The sequence below is a fragment of the Herpailurus yagouaroundi genome, unplaced genomic scaffold (genome assembly GCF_014898765.1).
Source record: "Herpailurus yagouaroundi ecotype Mexico unplaced genomic scaffold, PumYag 162, whole genome shotgun sequence".
NCBI lineage: Eukaryota > Metazoa > Chordata > Mammalia > Carnivora > Felidae > Herpailurus > Herpailurus yagouaroundi.
In genome coordinates, this window is record NW_024412403.1 from 18,714,049 (window position 1) to 18,734,681 (window position 20,633).

Below are 20,633 nucleotides of genomic sequence, written 5' to 3' on the forward strand. Positions count from 1 at the left end.
TATGATTTGCCTGTCTCACCTCACTACCCACAGAGGTCTTCTAAAATGATGTGCGCAGGCCAGAGACTTAAGGCGGTTCAAACAGACATTAGTCCATAGAAGTACGAAAGGGCCAGAACCTTGGACTTGTGAGCCTCTTAATGAATTGGTTTTTCTCCATAAGAGCAGGAAGTCATTGGAGGTGTTTATTTATTTTTAAAGAAGGGGAAGGACTGTAGATTTGAGTTTCAAAAAGTCCCGCTTTGTCACTCCGACCCTATATTTAGATTCTCAGTTCCCCACTAGATGCTGTTCAGTAAGGTAACCACTAGCCACATGTGGCCGTTGAGCATTCCCAGTGTGGCTAGTCCAAACTAATGTGTTCTGGAAGTGTAAGATAAATACTGTTATTTTAAAGATTTACATGAAAAAAGAATATAAAATGCCACATTAATTTCATATCCATTTCATATTGAAATATTTTGTATATACTGACTTAAACATCATGTGTATGTTTTTAAATTGTAAATGCTGTGTTATTAAAATGAATTTCACCTGTTTGTTTTACTTTTTAATGTGGCTACCAGGGAATTTAAAATTACATAGAAGTATATTTCCATTATATTTCCATTGAACTGTGTGGCCGTCCCCGCTGCCTCATGCCGATAGTGAGTCTGGGCTTAAAGGGTCTCAAATCCCATCATCTGCAAGTGGGAGAGGGAAGCAGAGGTGAGGAGTCCCCCCCAGACCTTCCACCAGAACCTTACTGGTGATTGGGAATCAGGGAGGAAGGCTTGTTTGGGGGGCATTTTTAATACATCTTTCATTAGAAATATTTTATCGCAAGGGGATTATATGAATACCTTTTGAGGGTCCAACGGTCTCTCGCTCCCTCAAACATGTATCTCTGGGCGCTTAAGGAGGTTGTGATACGTGGAACACATGACTTGTTCTTAAAGGGGGATCTAGGCGCCTGGGTGGCGCAGTCGGTTAGGCGTCCGACTTCAGCCAGGTCACGATCTCGCGGTTCATGAGTTCGAGCCCCGCATCGGGCTCTGGACTGATGGCTCAGAGCCTGGAGCCTGTTTCCGATTCTGTGTCTCCCTCTCTCTCTGCCCCTCCCCCGTTCATGCTCTGTCTCTCTCTGTCCCAAAAATAAATAAACGTTGAAAAAAAAAATTTTTTTTTAAAAAAAAAGGGGGATCTAGAGTGGGGCACCTGGGTGGCTCAGTCGGTTAAGCGTCCGACTTTGGCTCAGGTCAGGATCTCACATTTTGTGAGCTCAAGCCCCATGTCAGGCTTTGTGCTGACAGCTTGGAGCCTACAGCCTGCAGCCTGCTTCGGATTCTGTGTCTTCCTCTCTCTCTGCCCCTTTCCACTTGCGCGCACTCTCTCTCTCTCTCTCTCTCTCTCTCTCTCTCTCTCTCACTGTCTCTCAAAAATAAATAAACATTTAAATATTTTTTTTAAAAGGGTGATCTAGGGAGAGAGAAAGGCTTGTGGAATACTTTTAGCAACTTAGAAACCGACAATGTTGATGATGCTAATACCAGCTAACTTTTACTGAGCATCAACAAGGTGCTAAGCTACCTTGCTAAGTGCTTGCTCTCGTTTTACCCTTATGATGCCTCTGGGGAAGAATCTGGAGAAGAATCTTGCAAATTGCACCATTTAAGGAGAACAAGTGAAAGAACGCCATCCAGCCATCCATCCGTGGAGGAGGAGCAGTGGCCAGAGACCTAGGAACAGAACTAGGAGCTGTCATGGGCAGGAAGTCAGGCCAGGTTAATTTCTACATGAAGGAAATGATAAGTGCAAGTGGGATGTAGACCAAAAGTCTGAAGTATAAGTTTTGACAGTGCAAAAGCTTGGCTCTTGCAAAATGAACACACATCAAACATTTTATTCAGTTCATTAATGAATGAGGTGACCTGGAAGATGCTAAAACTGGTTCAGATTGACCAGAAGAGATTTAAATTCCTTTCCCCACAGAGTTCATGTGCAGGGCTACGAAAGGGACCCATCTGACTGGCATTGCATGGGACAGGAAACATTTGCACTGCTATCCAATGTCTACATCATCTACCCTTACAGAGCTGTAAAATAGCCCAGTCAGTAGCAGCCGCAAGTTACTCAGAAGATACACCCTGTAGAATCAGATCTTTTCCCCTCCCGCCCCTGGCTCTCAAAAACCACACCTGCATGTCACTGCTGAGACACCCAGGAATCTCTCTTGCCCATCTCTCTCTCTCTTTTTTTTTTTTTTTAGTTGTTTTTTTTTTAACGTTTATTTATTTTTGAGAGACAGAGACAGAGAGTGAGTGGGGGGCGGGGGTGGCAGAGAGAGAGGGAGACACAAAATCCGAAGCAGGCTCCAGGCTCTGAGCTGTCAACCCACGAAACCGTGAGATCATGACCCGAACCGAAGTAGGACACTTAACCAACTGAGCCACCCAGTCACCCTTTCTCATGCCCATTTCCAAGTCACAGGTGTTGTTTCGTAATAAAACAGTCTTGTAATTGGCATACAGGTCATTGTTGATCTTTATGATAACAATTTCAGTGGAAGAGCCTGGGACAGGTCAATTTGCAAGAAGTTACAGGAAGAATAACATGAATGGATGGTGAGGACATCTGTGAACTCTTTGAGGAAAGACCTAGAGGCAGAGAGCTTGAGGGCAATTCAAGGAAAAGAGAAAAGGCTTTGTTTTTTGTTGTGTCTTTGGTGTTTTCTTAAAGGGAATTAACTTAAAAGCCAAGAGAAGCCTAAGCTAAACTTAGGGGGGAGGGTAGATGTCCACTAAAAGAAAACTAGGCTCAGGTATCTATAGGAATCAAGTAGGGATGAGATCCAGAGGATAAGGCGGACTCTTAGAAGAAAGAAAAGATGGGAAAATTGTAAGGGTGGGTTAATTAGGCAGTTTCGGTTGCCAGGTGACAGAAACCCACTAAACATTTTACACATGGAGAGTATTTTGGTTGGACCAAAAAAGCAGGACCTACCTGTGTGTCACTTACCGTATCTACAAGGACTCAGTGCTTGTAGACTGGGACTGGTCCACCTTGGCCTTGAAGGCATGTGGCCTGTTTGACATCCCAACCAGATGGAATGGAGAGAGGGGCTTTTGTCAGAAAAAGGGTGAAGAGTGAGTGGCATGGGGATGAAATAGAAGAATGGCCATAGTCCCAACATAATGGACTTAGGAAGATGCAGTGCATTAGACAAGTTATAGGCTTGGAGAGTAGGCAGCTGAGAGAATTCATAGTGTATCACGACTGTAACTGGCTTTTGAGAAACTGTGGGAGGTTAGAGAGATGGTCACTCAGAACTTTTAAATAGCGTTTGACGTTTTCTTATGGAGTGGTGCATCCTGAAGAATCCGGAATATTCCTTATTGATGTTTTAAGGTCTTCCTGCCACTTCTCGCTTTGTAGGTGTTCTGATAGTTTTCTTTTATAATTTGAAGTAAAGAATAGTTTTCTTCTGTAAGATTGAATTTTTTCCGTATTGTTGGAAAATAGTTCTTTTCCTTTATTCCTTTGACTCCCATGTTTTTGTTTTAGGCAGTATTGAATGTTTTGTTTTTTTTTTTTTTTCTTGCTAGGAACGCCAAGAGAAATAATATTCACAATTTTTCTATCTCCTCAATTTTTCTGTCTCCTCACAGGGTTTATAAGTTACAGTAATTTATTATTTTCAAAGTTGTAATACTACAGTCCGTTTCATTGCCATAATAATCACAGTGGCAGGTTCTTTTTTTTTTATTTTTTTTATTTTTTTAACGTTTATTTATTTTTGACACAAAGAGAGACAGAGCATGAACAGGGGAGGGGCAGAGAGAGAGGGAGACACAGAATCCGAAACAGGCTCCAGGCTCTGAGCTGTCAGCACAGAGCCCGACGCGGGGCTCGAACTCACAAACTGCAAGATCATGACCTGAGCTGAAGTCGGACGCTTAACCGACCGAGCCACCCAGGCGCCCCAGCAGGTTCTGACTTTAACTGGGTTCATTGTTGATAACGAATCCTTCCACCAAAGTATCTCTATTCCTATATTATTATTTTTGTTGGATGACCATTATCTTGGTTATTTCTTTTTTTTTTTTTTTTTTCAACGTTTATTTATTTTTGGGACAGAGAGAGACAGGGCATGAACGGGGGAGGGGCAGAGAGAGAGGGAGACACAGAATCGGAAACAGGCTCCAGGCTCCGAGCCATCAGCCCAGAGCCCGACGCGGGGCTCGAACTCACGGACCGTGAGATCGTGACCTGGCTGAAGTCGGACGCTTAACTGACTGCGCCACCCAGGCGCCCCTATCTTGGTTATTTCTAACTGCTTATTGAACAGTGGCTTAGTTTAGAGTTAGAAATGGCATATTTGTTCAGCATCACGAAGATATTTATCCACTGTATTCTGGCATCTATCATTGTCCAATTGCCTTTTTTTAAAACATAAGCAGAAACCAATACTATTAGTTACCGTTTACAGTGCTACTCATTTCCTGATTATTTTTCTCCTGATAGCGATGAATAATTTTTTTCTTTATGTTCTCAGTCCCTCTTGTGACCAAAACACAGATGTTTTAGAGACAGCTGGCTGAGTCGGAGAGGCAGCTGTTAGCAGTCTGTGGTCCGATGACAAGACGAAACCGACTGAACTCATGACCATGACCTCATTTTGACCTTTTGCTAACCAATTTAACTCACTTGTTAAATTTATTCTTCCAATGGGTTGCGTGTATAGCTGCACAGTGTATGTGTTGATGCTTTGTTTAATGTGACGTGTCAAATAGTATTATTTCTTTTTTATTAAAAAAAATTTTTTTTAATGTTTATTTATTTTTGAGAGAGAGAGAGAGAGAGAGAGAGAGAGAGAGACCGAGCACGAGCGGGGGAGGATCAGAGAGAGAGGGAGACACAGAATCTGAAACAGGCTCCAGGCTCTGAGCTGTCGACACAGAGCCCGACGCGGGGCTCGAGCCCATGATCCGCGAGATCATGACCTGAGCCGAAGCTGGACGCTCAACTGACTGAGCCACCCAGGCGCCCCCAAATAGTATTATTTTGATGGTGAATTATCTAGTCCATGTCCTTCGTATTCTCATGTTCCTCTCAATTTGTGTTCCCTGCTCTTGGTTGTTTTGTTAGCAATATTGTCATTTTTGTCTCCTGATTTCTTCAGCAATATCCTTGCTCAAGAGCAAGATTAGGCACATAAAGTAAAAGTTGAGTCTTTTATTTTTGTACCTGGTTAAAACCCCTTATGCAGTTTGGGAAGATAGTTTGAAACTTGGGGTTTAAATTGAGTGTTTGTTTCATCTGTGTTTTATCCCAAATCATCCATTCTTGGTACCCATAAATGCCCTGTTTTCTCTAATCATAATAGTTACCCTTCAAATCTTTGGATTTCTTTACTTCCTTTTTGTTTGTTTGTTTTATTAACACGGTCAGTACTATTTGAGGATTTTCTTTCATTTCTTCATCAAATATGTATTGAGGACTGCAATGCACTGAATGTTTATGTCCTCCCCCCCCCCCAATTTCATATGTTGAAGCCCTAACATCCAAGGTGATGGTATTTGGAGGTAGGGCCTTTGGAAGCTAATTAGGGCTAGATGAGGTCGTGAGGGTGGGGCCTCACGATGGGATCAGCGTCCATTGACGCAGAGACAACAGAGAGTGGTACTATTTACCACTGTGCACGCAAGGCCTGGTTCATCCTTGCGGCCTTCCTTGCAGTAGTCTGGCCGGCAGCACCCTGTGGAGAATTGCCCAGTTAACCCACAGAATAGTGAGGAATTCTGAATGATTACGTGGTAGCTAGCTAGCCTCCCGGCTGCCTTCCAGCGGAACTTGCACTCACTCCTGTGCCTAGTCTTTTCCTACACTCTGCGGGGCTGACACCCGCAACCAGGAGGACATCACAGGAATGATGGCGTGTGACTTTTGAGGGTTGGTCGCGAAGACCCGTGACTTCCACCTTGCATACTTGCTACAGTAAAGCCAGGTGCCGTATCGTGGGGATGTGACTTGGGCGTGAGTGGTTATCTAGTCGTAAGCGTGGGGCGGGGTGAGCTTAGGGTCCCCCGACTCTGCCGCCTTCCCGGCACCCCTCAGGCAGCACCGTGGAGATGTACGTGTGGTGAGGAACTCAAGCCTGCTGCCCACAGCCGGCACTGGCTTGTCAGGCACAAAAATGGACCTCCTGGAGGTGCTTCCCGTAGCCAAGTGGAGCCTTCATGTGACCATGGCCAACATCTTAACAGCGCCCTCATAAACGTCCATATCACTCCCCGATTCCAGACCCACAGAAACGGTGCGAGCTAAGAAATGCTTATTGTTTGAAGCTACCGTGTTTTGGGCTAGTTCGTCCGCAAAGGTTGCTGACCACAACAGATACTCGCTCAATTATTACTTTCCTCTGTGGTCCTGTGGTGGAAAGCAGGACCTTTCCTCTGTTCTCTGCTAGACACAGAAAGTGCCACCATCACGGAAACAACTTGAAACTAACTGTATGAATTATTCATCATCTAACAGCCTAAAGTGGCCACTTGCCTTAATGAACTGTTACATTACCCCAACCAAGGAACTAGGAGTCTTATAAATAGAGCAGACATAGGATCATACTCCCCTTGAAATATACAGCGAAGCCTACAACAACTATTGCAATTTTTAGATTTTATTGTCCTGTTTTTCTTTTGAATGAAGTAAGATTAAAACAACAACAACAACAACATTGTTTTACTTAAACCAAAGGCTTCGGGATGGGAGAATAAAAAATTGGAAGTGTAGGGGCACCTGGGTGGCTCAGTCAGTTAAGCATCTCCGACTTCAGCTCAGTTCATGATCTCACGGTTTGTGGGTTCAAGCCCCGTGTCGGTCTCTGTGCTGACAGCTCGGAGCCTGGAGCCTGTTTCGGATTCCGTGTCTCCTTCTCTCTCTGCCCCTCCCCCACTTGCGCTCTGTCTCTCAAAAATAAATCAATGTATAAATTTTTTTTTTAATTGCAAGTGTAATAAAGAATCTCGTTCCTTCCCAAAGTTAATTCAGGCAAATTCAGCCAATATTTACGGAGTGCTGTTCAGGGTCGGATTTTGTGTCATGTGTGGCTGAGAGGCAAGACACCATGCTTGGCTCAAGTCGCTCATAAATATACAACTGGATAAATTGAGAATTCAGAAAATTGGAAAGTAGAAGGTTTTGATTCGAAATCTGGGGATCTCAGGTCTAATTCTGGAAATAAGAGCTGTGGGGTTGTTTTTCAGCATGAATGTTCTTCGGTCAATATGCTTTTAGAAAACTTGGCCATGGGGCGCCTGGGTGGCTCAGTCAGTTAAGCGTCTGACTTCGACTCAGGTCACGATCTCATGGTCCATAAGTTCGAGCCCCGCGTCGGGCTCTGGGCTGACACCTCGGAGCCTGGAGCCTGCTTCCGATTCTGTGTCTCCCTCCCTCTCTGCCTCTCCCCCGTTCATGCTCTGTCTCCAAAATAAATAAACATTAAAAAAAAAAAAAGAAAGAAAACTTGGCCTGTATCCGAGGGTAGGTTGGATTAGGAACAGAAGGGGATTCAGATGTTCCAGAGGTCAGCGTGAAAAGGTAAAGTAAAGGATCATCCTGGTGTGGAGAAGATCATACAATAAGGGAGCCCTAGGGGTCAAGTGCCCAGAAAGGGGAACATGGGCTTCACCGGACAGACCTTTCAAATCCAGCCTTTGCTCTCTCGACACCTGAACGGTCCAGGAAAAGCTGCCTAACCAGTCTTAGAGTGTGTCCTTGCTGTGTGATAGGAACCTACAAGTGTGGGCTGTTCAAGTTAAATACCATCTGTTAAATGAGAGATTATACAAGCCCCACCATTATTACTCCTTTTTTAAGGGGAGAAATGAAAACATAGGCCCTGCTGTCCTCTGGATCCCTGCCAGTCAGAGCACCTTTTGTAAGGTATGCCTGAGAGCCGGGGGTTGACTCACCTGGGGAGCAGGTCTCTGGAGGGGGGGCTCTGGAACAGGTTCAGCCTCCAGCAGGGGCAGAGATTCCCCGCTGGGAAAGTCAGGTGAATATGGCTGTGCTTGTAATCTCTTCAGTTCAATTATGGGTTATCCTCTCTTTTTCCTAAGTGTTAACCACAGCTAACAACATGTGTTCCCTGTTTTGTTTTGTTTTTTTAAATTTTCTTTCTCTAAACGAACAGCTGTTTTGTCTGCAAATTAACAGGATCACCAAACAAAACAAAATCTGCCTATTTGATAAGTTGAACAAAACCATTTCCCTTGCCGGGCTTCCTTCTATAAAACGTGTCCCCAAACGTGGGTTTCCCAGGCAAGAATTATTCTTCACCCTTCATTCTGCAATAGCGTGGAATTAAAATTAAGTTAAACACACAAGCATCACATGTGATTCTTTTTTTTTTTTAATTTTTTTTCCACGTTTTTATTTATTTTTGGGACAGAGAGAGACAGAGCATGAATGGGGGAGGGGCAGAGAGAGAGGGAGACACAGAATCGGAAACAGGCTCCAGGCTCTGAGCCATCAGCCCAGAGCCCGACGCGACGCGGGGCTCGAACTCACGGACCGTGAGTTCGTGACCTGGCTGAAGTCGGACGCTTAACCGACTGCGCCACCCAGGCGCCCCTCACATGTGATTCTTTTAATCTGACCAGGTTTGAGGACGTGCTGCATACACAGTGAAGTGTTAAAGTTGTGGCAGGTTCTTGGCCGTTATTATTATTTTCCTTTGTGCTCCATCCACCCCTGTAAACTTAAAATGGATCCACAAATTACAGGCGCAGATGCTTTGTGGTTTCAGGATTTGAAAGATCCAAAAATTCATGTGAGGTCGGACAGTTTTCTAATAGAGGCATCCGGGCCGCCTGTCTATGAGAACGGATATGTTTTATGCATTAATGGCTTGTATACTTGTAAGGATTGTTTGCAGAAACCATAGGGTTTAGAGCTAAATAAAAGAGATGCTACCAAGTTAGGATTTTTTTTTTTTTAAACACATTTGTCATTTAATCAAATTAACGTTTGATTTAACTTTTGTCCTTGTTCTCACGTAGCACTTTCTTAAATGGGTAATTATTACACATTTGCAGGCATACTATGTAATTTTGTAGTATAATACTATATTCTGTAAGGTTATAGATAATACTGTGTACTTTTATGTACGTAGTAATACTGTGGACTTGTGTATTTCATATGTAATTAATTGATATGCTGGCAGTCTTTTCCTGTAGTATATTTTTTTCTCTTTTCAGAGGTATAATCGTCAAATAAAGCTGTATAGTTTGGGTATTTTAAAAAATAGCCGTAAACTGACAAAGAATGAGAATCTAGGTTATATGCATACATATCTGATTATGTTTTCACAATCGTCTATTTTAGTAATTCTCCCTGCCCCATCTGTTCCTGCACTCAGCACTTCTGGAGTAAGACTTGTTCCTTATGCATTGAACAAAGTTCTTTGACAATATTTTCCAACCCTGAATATGAGTGTATGTATATAACAATGTATGTATGTCCAGTGTCGAAAGCAGACTTGGGCCAGATTATTGGGAAATAGGCTGGTGCCCTGCATTTTACGTCCCTGGCTTTTGCATAAGATCGTCGTTGTGAAAACCCAGCGCCACTCACACCTCCCATTGTTGCACTCATGTTTCATCAGCTGTATGCTGCCCCTTAGCACCTTGTTACACCATAAGCAGAGACCGTTTTCGGTTTCCAGTTCTTTCTCAATTAAATTAGATCTTGTGTTCCCAATATCCCTAGCATTATTAAAAGAATTAGAGTGGAGAGCAGTTTTATAGGCTTTTTCTTTGTATTTCGGAAGACTTTAAAAGGAGAAATCAGTACATTTAATCCAGAGACAGAAATGTATTGTCTGGGACATACTTTGTTTTGGCTTACATACTGAAGCATAAAACTTATTTTAAACTTAGAATTAATGCACTCTGAGTGCTCAGAAATGGCACTGACTTCGGTAGTGGATGACTGGCTCCATCAGTTTGATCTGTGAAACGGAGCAGTTGCTGAGGACGGCAGACTCTCGGCTGCACGTAAAACCTTTGCAATGACTCTGGCACATGGGAAATCATTACTGTGTTTTTCTTAGTCTCCTCTTGGATATGTTCTTTGAAAAGGAACTTGGTATGTAAAAGCTTTCACATGAAAGTGTCTCCCGTTTACCTCCCTACCACTTTGCCATGGAATTTCCGATTCTTTGTTTCTTTTTTTTTTAATAGAGTTTATTGTCAAACTGGTTTCCATACAACATTCAGCGTTCACCCCAACAAGCGCCCTCCTCCATGCCCATCACCCACTTTCCCCCGTCACCCACCCACCCCCCCCCTCAACCCTCAGTTTGTTCCCAGTCCTTAAGAGTCTCTTATGGTGTGCCTCCCTCTCTGTAACTTTTTTCCCCCTTCCTTCCCCTCCCTCCCCCATGGTCTCCTGTTAAGTCTCTCTAGATCCACATGTGAGTGAAAACATATGGTATCTGTCTTTCTCTGCCTGACTTATTTCACTTAGCATAATACCCTCCAGTTCCACCCACGTTGCTGCAAATGGCCAGATTTCAATCTTTCTCATTGCCAAGTAGTATTCCATTGTACATATAAACCACATCTTCTTTATCCATTTGTCAGTTGATGGACATTTAGGCTCTTTCCATAACTTGGCTACTGTTGAAAGCGCTGCTACAAACATTGGGGTGCATGTGCCCGTATGCATCAGCACTCCTGAGAGACTGTCTCTAAGTCTTTGTTTCATGGGTATACATGCCCACTGCATTCGTGCATATGCCGTTTGGATCTTTGTGTTTTCACTTGTAGATTTAGAAATTGGACTCTGTTTCCACTGGACTAGTTTTGTTGTTGTTGTTGTTTTACCTTTAACTCAAAATTTCAAGTGCATATAAAAGCAGAAATAATGGTATACTGGATGCCCCAGGTGCCTGTCACTCAACTGCAGTAATGATAGAATCTAGTCACTCTGGTTTCTGGGGGAGTCTGGAATGCACGTGCTCTATCCTGCCACCTTCAAGGTCTGCATTATGTTTGGCCAGCCCCTCGTGCAGATATGTGGCTTGTCCCCTTGGCAAAGCTGTAAATCGATTTAAGACAAACCAAAGCATCCTGTTACTTGTTGACTTCATACTTAATGTATTTAAAACATAATTTTATTAAGTAATGTTACATACTTTCTAGCATTTTTTTTCCCAAAAAGAAATATCTTTGGGAATTTGGTTATAAATTTATGTCAAAATTTACTAGGCTAGAAGAACAGTAGGCCATTTATGTTTAGAATTTGTAGCAGTTCTTTTTATTATGACCGTTAATTCTGTTTTCAGCTTTTCCCTAGCTGCATTTGATTTTGTGGTCTTGAATATCTTGATCACTTGGAATTTAGCTGTCTTGTCAATAGGCCTTTCGGCATTAATCATTTGTCCCGGGGGCCTGTTTGCAAAAGGGACTTGGAGAGTTCCCCTCTTTGCTTTAAATGTTGGAAATAGAAGAAAGTTCTGCAGGGCTTTGGTAACATATGTCAGATATATAACTATAAAATATATACATAAGATATATATGTAAATGATATATAATAATTTATATGACATATTATAATAAATAATATAAAGATACATGAAGTATTTTTATATATTGTATATGTAACAGCATGTTCTTGGCCTTCTTAAATATCATCAATGTCGGGGCATTCACTTTCCAATGTCCCCTCTCTATAAAGAGAGCTTTCCTACTATTCTTACTTTCTAATCTTATACTTTAATAAACTTTAAAAAATATATTATCAGTGTCTTTTCTCGCTTTATGTTCTTGACAACTGAAAAGTTATCTTTAGGGGCGCCTGGGTGGCTCAGTCGGTTGAGCATCTGACCTCGGCTCAGGTCATGATCTCGCTGTCCGAGAGTTGAGTTCCGCATTGGCCTCTGGGCAGACAGCTAAGAGCCTGGAGCTTATTTCAGATTCTGTGTCTCCCTCTCTCTCTGCCCCTCCCCCGCTCATGCGCGCGCACGCGCTCGCTCGCTCTCTCTCTGTCAAAAATAAATAAACATTAAAAAAATTTCTTTAACTTATCTTTGGATTAATATATTAATCATATCAATATTAATATTATTAATATGTTTCCAGTTTTGATAGAGAAAGAGAGACTTTAGGTTTTTTAAAATGTAGAATGAGAATGTTCTGATGGTGACCAGGTCTTAAGGTATTTTTCGATAATTAGGAAAAACACTTAGGCTACCACATCACGTTCTAACGTGGATCTAAGATTGTTTTTACTCTTCTCTTCTGGCTGTTGATTTTTTGAATTGTTTCAACTCTTTTTTTTTATTTTTTTATTAAATTTTTTTTAACGTTTATTTATTTTTGAGAGAGACAGACAGCACGAGTGGGGGAGGGGCAGAGAGAGAGGGAGACATAGAATCTGAAGCAGGTTCCAGGCTCTGAGCTGTCAGCACAGAACCCGATGTGGAGCTGGAACCCACAAACCGCAAGATCATGACCTGAGCCGAAGTCAGACGCTTAACCAACTGAGCCACGCAGGTGCCCCCTCAAGTCTCTTTAAAAAAATAATAATAATAATTTAGGTACTGATAACATATGCTTTTCAAAGATAAAACCTATTTCTATGGCCTGGAGAGTAGGCCGCTTTTCAGGTTCCTGGAACCAAAGTGTCTAAGTAAGAGCCTGACTTCTAATTCTTGCTGTGCATCTTCTCTCTCACTTTGTATTTATTAACATTAATGTACTGCCCCTTTTTTTTTAAGTTTATTTTTTTTAATAATATATATATATATATTTTTGTTTATTTATTTTTGAGACAGAGAGAGACAGAGCATGAACGCGGGAGGGTCAGAGAGAGAGGGAGACACAGAATCTGAAACAGGCTCCAGGCTCTGAGCTGTCAGCACAGAGCCCGACGCGGGGCTCGAACTCACGGACTGCGAGATCATGACCTGAGCCGAAGTCGGACGATTAACCGACTGAGCCACCCAGGCGCCTCAAGTTTATTTATTTTTGACAGAGACAGAGTGCAAGCATGAGCTGGAGAGGGGCAGAGAGGGAGGGAGACACAGAGTCAGAAGCAGGCTCCAGGCTCCAAGCTGTCAGCACAGAGCCCGACACGGGGCTCGAACTCACGAACCGCGAGATCATGACCTGGGCTGAGGTCGGACGCTTAACCGACTGAGCCACCCAGGCGCCCCACATACTGCCTCTTATCTGAGGCTGTTATTTATATAAGTTGTCACATCACACGTGGCAATATTGGAGGGCACTGAGATGCTTATTTTTCTCAAATGCTCATTGTCCAACTGTAATAGTATACTGTTGAGATTATTTTAAGAGACACATTGCTAATACCTGATGGGAGTTTAAAATATCCTGAATTTCCCTGTAATTCATGGATTTTGAACTTAAGCAGGGTTAATTATATATAATAGGTATAAGTAAATATCCATTAAGTACCTGTCAGGCACTTTCTGTGCTGTCCCAGTGTTGGCCACAGTGAAGGGAACACAAAGATGAATCCTGTTGTCCCTGCCTTCGAGGAATGTGTATTCTCATAGGGCAGAAAGACCCATAAGTGTCACAGAAGGTAGAAAGTGGTAAGCGATCGGATGAAAATGGTCAGATAAAATGCTCTGGATTCAGAGATTGAAGGGATCAGGGAGGGTTTTGTGGGGTTTTTGTTTGTTTCTTTGTTTCTTGTTTTCTGTTTTTGGTGAACGAGCATTTGAGCTGGGCCTTTTCCTTGGGTGTGTTCAATTGGAAGGAAAATAAAGCCAGCAGAGGAGCTTATGTTTAAAAATGGGGGCTTGTAGGAGGGGCCCCTGGAGTTAGAGGTATGCCGTGCGTTCTTGGAGTTGTGGGTAACTGGCAGCCCCTGTCTGCCCCTCTGTCTTGTCCGTCTGTCTCTGCCTCGTGTGCCTGCCTTGCTCAGCTCTCTCCCTGCGCGCACATCTTCCTGCTTCATCCCGCAGCCCGCTGCTGCTTCCAGATGCCTTATTCTCCTTCACTTGCAGGTCTTGAGATGTGTGCCGTCTCTGACGATGATTCATCTGGCCTACCTGCCAGCCAAGAGTGGTCCCCTATGTAGCCAGACCTCATAGGTGTTCATTCAGAGCTCTGGAGGAAGAGAATACGATTTACAGTTTGCCTTCCTGGGATTCTCATTAGCTACAGGGACAGAGCCACAGAGTTACAACACGGCCACTAATGAGGACTCCTTCAGAAGGCTGCAGGCTGGAGCACCACAGAGAGCGGGAGGGGGTGGGCAGCCTCCCCAGAGACTTAAACCAAAGGTAATGAACATGGAGAACCGGAGGGAGGCTACGGGGCGCCATATTGTGTTTCCTGCCCTTCAGGAAAGTGCTTTTGCCCTGGGAAGGCGGTGTACATATGTATTTAACACAAAGGAGAGGCACACTGTGATAAATACCATAAAGCATTCCTGAAGTGGGAGAGAGGGATTAACATTGCATTACACTGCGAGTGGGGGAAGTTTGTCGACGTGGGGGAACCCTAACAGACTTGGGGATCTGCAGTATGGTGAAAGGGTCTTATGTAGGAGTGTGTTTAGAGCATACTGTGCGTATTTGTACAGCGATTGTTCTGGGCAGCTGTCATTTAGGAAGATTTGGAGGCACGGAGGGCAGTTTCCTTTGCCAGTAACTGACACAGGTCTAGATTTGCTTCTGCTTTAAAAATTGATTAATGTAGCTCTGGTCACCTAAATGTTTTTATTAATCAAGAAAATTGTTGCTCCTATTTGGGAGCAACAGAAAGCATTTTAGAAAAGAAGGGGGCCAGGGCACCTGCTTAGTCGATTGAGCGTCCGACTCTTGATTTCGGTTCAGCTCATGATACCCAGGTCATGGGTCATCGAGCCCCACATCGAGCTCCACACTGACCAGGGAGCCTGCTTAAGATTCTCTCTCCCTCTCTCTCCCTCTCTGTCTCTCTCTCCCCACTCCCTCGCTCACACACACACACACACACACACACACACACACACACGCTCTCTCTAAAATAAGAAAAAAAATTTTTTTAAAGAAATGAAGGGAGCTACATAAAAAGTTCATTTGCTAATCCTGCAGAAGCACATTAGTAATGCTTGTTGTGTTAGCACATGCATTGCATGTGTTGGAAACTTGCAGAGGAACTCAGATACCTTGATTTCTTTTATGTTAAGGTTTGAGATGCCACAAAGAAAATATAGAACATTGAACCGATGCTTATAATTAATTATGGTGTAAAGTCAGGGACTTAACTAGCCACGGACACATTTGTGTGTCTAATTACTTTAATTTTTATTCTTGCCTAACCCTGTGAGCTATGCTGGTTTTTTCAGTATAAAATGGTTATCTCTGGGCACCTGCTGGAGCTGCTTAATAAAAAACTAGGTGTCTAGTACTTGAATTTTTGGTCAGAAGCTGTTACATTTTTTTTCATTGTATTGTTTTGTTTTTGTTTTCTGAGTGGGGGCTTGTGTGGCATGTGGTAATTGCTTGGACTTCCTGGGGCTTTCTGTGTGCTTCCAAAGAAATTTTGTTACCTGTCTTGTTGATGTTTCTCCCTCTTTCAAAATAAACCTGATTTTGGGGTGCGGGGGGGGGGCTCTGACTCTTGATATTGGCTCAGGTTGTGATCTTGTGGTTGTGAGTTCAAGCCCTGCATTGGGCTCTGCAATGAGCATGGAGCCTGCTTGGGATTCTCTCTCTCTGTCTGTCTCTGTCTCTCTCTCTGTCTCTACCCCTCCGTCAATCGTGCTGTCTCTCTCTCTCAAGATAAATAAATAAACATTTACAAACAAAGCAATAACAAATAAATAAAATAAAATTAAAATAAAATAAGATAAAATAAAATAAAATAAAAACCTCTTGACCTCAGAACAGCAAATTTTTACTATTGGCAGATCCAAATTCGTAACTCCTTGTCTCTGAAAAATAGGTGATTCAGGTTGAACTTACTTCTGCAGACTGTGTGTGGAATTCATGCAGTTCAAGGTTTCTCATCTCGTCATCCGCTCGCATATTAACACGTTCATTGTCGGCATTCTGGAGAGAGAAGTTGAAGCACAGGAAGTAACACGTATGTCCTATGTTGCATGGTCGGAACTGGAAGTAAATTCTGTGTTTATCACTTTCTGAAGCTCTAGTGATCTTGGGGAGAAGCCTTGTCTTCGCTGATTTTATTTTGTCAGTATGCAACTCTGTCTGCTGGACAATTACCAACTGAGTAAGTTACTGCTCTGTTGCCCAGAGATTACTATTGTAAACTGAAGATGGTGTGCAGCATGATGAGAGAGTCTTCCTTTCCTCCTTATCAATTTGCACCCTGCAAATGTTTTGTCGTTGTTGGTGGTGGTGGTGGTGGTTTGGAATTAAAAAGAAAACAATGTGACTTATCTGTGCCTGCCACAGACGGAAAGCTCAGGAGAAAATTCTCAGCAGGGTAGTATTTCTGTGAAGTGGCCAGAAGCCCTTAAGAAAAATGTAGTAACTCACACTTTAAGGCGCATAAAATCATGTCCCTCAGGGCAAACTCTCTAGTGTCATAGAGTTTATGACTCATGAGTGCTGTACTTTTGTGACCTAATAAACAAGGAAGAGTGGTGGGAGAATTACATTCCTGTACAAAGAGCCACTTTACCGTTCATTGTATGGAAGAAAGCCATGGGGATATTAAATTTTAGTGGCATTTTCAGGTTGAGCATTATCTGTGACTGAAATGCATGCATGGAGGTGTTAAGGTACTTAAGAACAAAATAAAATAAAGGGAAGGTGGCTGTTTCCATTTGGAGCTGAATTACTGGCAGTGTTTTTGAAAAGTAACTTTCTCGGTACCTACCCCCCAGGATTCTGAATCAGATCCCTTTTTTTGTGCGTGCTCTCATAGCACATACCTCTATCAGTGTGCCCCACACTACACAGATCAGTGCCTTATTGGGTTTTTTTTTTTTTAATGTTTATTTATTTTTGAGAGAGAAACATGAGTGTGAGTGGGAGAGGGGCAGAGAGAGAGGGAGACAATCCAAAGCAGGCTCCAGGCTCCGAGCTGTCAGAGCAGAGCCCGACCTGGGGCTTGAACCCACGAACTGTGAGATCATGACCCGAGCTGAAGTCGGACGCTGAACCGACGGAGCCACCCAGGCGCCCCTTTTTAATTGTTTAAAAAAATACACTTTATATTTTAGAGTAGTTTCAGGTTCACGGCAAAATTGAGAAGGTGGCCCAGGGATTTCTTATGTGTCCCCTGTCCCCCCTCTTCATCATTCCATCATCCACACCCCCCCACCAGTGGTACATTTCTTCCAGTTGATGAATTTACCCTGACATCGTAATCACCCAGAGCCCAGGGTTTACGTTAGGGTTAGCTCTTGGTCTTGTACATTCTATAGGTTTGGACAAATGTATTATGACACATACTCACTATTATAGTATCATATAGAATAATTTCACAGCCCTAAAAATCCGCCTTCCCTTTCCCTGACTCCTGGTTACCACTAATCTTTTTTACTGTCTCCATGGCTTTGCCTTTTCCAGAATGCCTATAGTTGGAATCCTACAGTATGGAGTATTTTCAGATTGACTTCTTTCCCTTCGTAATATGCACTAAGGCTCCTCCAGGTCTTCTCGTGGCTTGGTAGTTCATTTCTGTTTGATGCTGGATAACGCGTTGTCTGGATGTACCACGGTTTTTTTAATCTGTTCTTGTTCCTTTACTTATTTATTTTTTGACTGCTTTATCTCGGGGCTGGGACTAGAGTGCGGTGAGTGAGGCACTCAGGAACCAGATAATATTTTAACGCAGTATTTTAAAAATCAAAATTAGGGGCGCCTGGGTGGCGCAGTCGGTTAAGCGTCCGACTTCAGCCAGGTCACGATCTCGCGGTCCCTGAGTTCGAGCCCCGCGTCGGGCTCTGGGCTGATGGCTCAGAGCCTGGAGCCTGTTTCCGATTCTGTGTCTCCCTCTCTCTGCCCCTCCCCCGTTCATGCTCTGTCTCTCTCTCTGTCCCAAAAATAAATAAACGTTGGAAAAAAAAAATTTTTTTTTAAAATCAAAATTAATTCCAAAAGCCCACCGTGAACAAAATAACAAGTTCAAACGAAGATAGGATCATGGCAGGTTCTTTCCGAACGTCACTGACAATCAAAAGCGAAATTCCCCACACCCATAGCCCACGCTTGCGGGTGTTATCTTCTTGCTTGGAAACCTGGTTCTCCCCCACAAGGACTGCTCCCCCTGGTAGAAGTTCTTCCCGCACAGCCCTCCTAGCGCTGTGCCTACAGGGGGGGGTGGCCTCCTTCCTCTCCTTCCTCCTCGTTTTCACTTCTGAACCATGTTTCCCCTCTTCCCCGTGAACGCCCCCCTGCCCCACACATAAGGCGCATGCGTGCGACCTAGATTACCTTTCTGTTCTGTCTGTTGGAGTCCTCTGGATGCCTCAGTGGCATCCCCCCCAGTCTTCGAAGGGTTTAGTTCTTGGCTTTCTGTCACCCAAACCACGTCAACCTCGACGGCCCTTCCGCGGTTCCAGTGTCCCCAGTTCCTTGATCTTTCATTCTGCCAGTGATCTTGCCATCAGCCATTCCCTCCCATGGCCGGATTGTACTCTTTGAAATTACTCATAACGTCACTCCTCCAAACTCGTAATTTCAACGCTCTGATGTTGCAAGTACCAATTCCAACCACCGCACTTGCTTCGGTACCTTTATGCCAAAATTCTGTAGCCCGCACCCCGACTCACTGATACTACAGCCTTTGGAGCAGGTATCGTAGCGGGATTCTCGCACAGAGAGTCGTGACCCAGAGGCTTGTCTTTCCAGGAAGCAACTTTATTCCCATCGGCATGGTTTAGTTGGGGTCGTACCCGAAGAACGGAGCCCCCCAAACGCCACGTGGTGTAGTTTCTTCTATATTTGTCTACTTCTTCGTCTCCCATATATGGTAACACACAAACATGTGGTCTGATTAAGTGATTTCGCGTTACAAGGTCATGAGGGATGTTGTCACTAAGCCTATAGCCAGGTTGCCTTGAGGTTGTTTTTTTTTTTCTTTTTTTCTTTCCTTAGGGAAGGAATCCTACCACAGTATCCCACCTTCATATTCCCAGTTTAGATTTCACAGCCCATCATTATAAGCATTCGTTTGCTGATCACCTCAGTTGTCTTAGGCTTTTCTCTCTTTATTGTCTTTAGGACATTAGCAACCCTGGAGAAGTACAAGATTCATGCAAGGGAAAGCCTATTTGGGAAATACATTTTTATGGGTTTTTTTTCTTTCAAGTCTCTACTTTTCAAGTCTCTACTCTATTCTAGTCTATTCTAGTCTTTTCAAGTCTCCACTCTATTATTAATAGAAGTGATCTGGTATTTCACACATACAGTTGACCAAGTTTTCACATTTTATTCCAAGTGCTCAGGAAACACCATGATTACAGAGATCAGTGATCAAACCGAAGGGCTGTAGTTAGTTCTCAAGGGAAGAGATTCCTGAATGCGATTCTTTATCTAAATGACACCCATGATAACTGTTTGATTAATTATTTTTATATAAAATTACATTGAATAAAGAGAAGGGTTTTTATATGGAAAGCTTGCTATGTGTCAAATCCTGTATGTAAAATGTTTGCTTAATTAACAAAATAGGGGTGGGTTGAATTTAAGTAATGGTAATATTCCCAGAGGTATCTACTGTAACATTTTTTTTTTAATGTTTATTTTTGAGAGAGAGTGAGCAAGCCCAGAGGAGGGGCAGAGAGAGAAGGGGACGGAGGATTTGAAGCGGGCTGTGCACTGATAGCAGAGAGCCCAATGTGGGACTTGAACTCCAGAACTGTGAGGTCATGACCTGAGCCGAAGTCGGCCGCTCAACAGACTGAGCCACCCAGGCGCCCCTGTACTGTAACATTTATTTAGGGCATTACAGAATATCATTCTCATATCAGTGTATTTTGCATTAAAATAACCCTGTACTTATTAGAGGGTCCCCTTCTGTTTCTGTTTTATCTCCCCTGGAAAAAAAAAAAAAGTATCTTGAGCCCGAATGGGTACAGGAAGATTTTATAAAAGTCACCTCATTTGATATTTTGAATGGAACGATTAGGTTCTTGTCACTTACATCTTTTTCTCTACCCTGAATGTTCGAGGCTTGTGTGAACGCCGGAGATCGTGGTGCCTTCGAACAGCAACCATGGATCGGGTGTGTGCACAGTTTCACGGTTTGTCTGCTTCACAGTTTGTCCTTCTTGTGTGCTCCCCCAGGTCTACCCTGAACTGCAGATCACCAACGTGGTGGAAGCCAACCAACCAGTGACCATCCAGAACTGGTGCAAGAGGGGCCACAAGCAATGCAAGACCCACGCCCGCATTGTGATTCCCTACCGCTGCTTAGGTGAGCTGGCCAGCCGCGTAACTGACGCGGATTGTTTTGGACTTTGGGGGTGAAAAAGAAGGATGTTGTTTGTTTGTTTAATGTCTATTTTAGAGAGAGTGCATACACGCGCGCGCGCTCAATTTGGGGAGGGGCAGGGACAGAGAGGGAGGCATAGACTCCAAAGCGGGCTCTGGGTTCTCAGCTGTCAGCACAGAGCTCAATGTGGGTCTCGAACCCACAAACCAGGAGATCATGACC

The 20,633-nt window shown here is 43.5% G+C and overlaps 1 protein-coding gene across 7 annotated transcripts in view; it reads left to right on the top strand.

The window, feature by feature from the left end:
- APP (amyloid beta precursor protein) overlaps positions 1–20,633 on the top strand; it is a 275,601-nt gene that overhangs the window by 65,933 nt on the left and 189,035 nt on the right. For all 7 annotated transcript variants that reach the window (XM_040484123.1, XM_040484124.1, XM_040484121.1 and 4 more), the window contains exon 3: positions 20,264–20,393. In XM_040484123.1, coding sequence (XP_040340057.1) covers positions 20,264–20,393 — 130 coding nt within the window. The remainder of the gene's footprint in view (positions 1–20,263; positions 20,394–20,633) is intronic.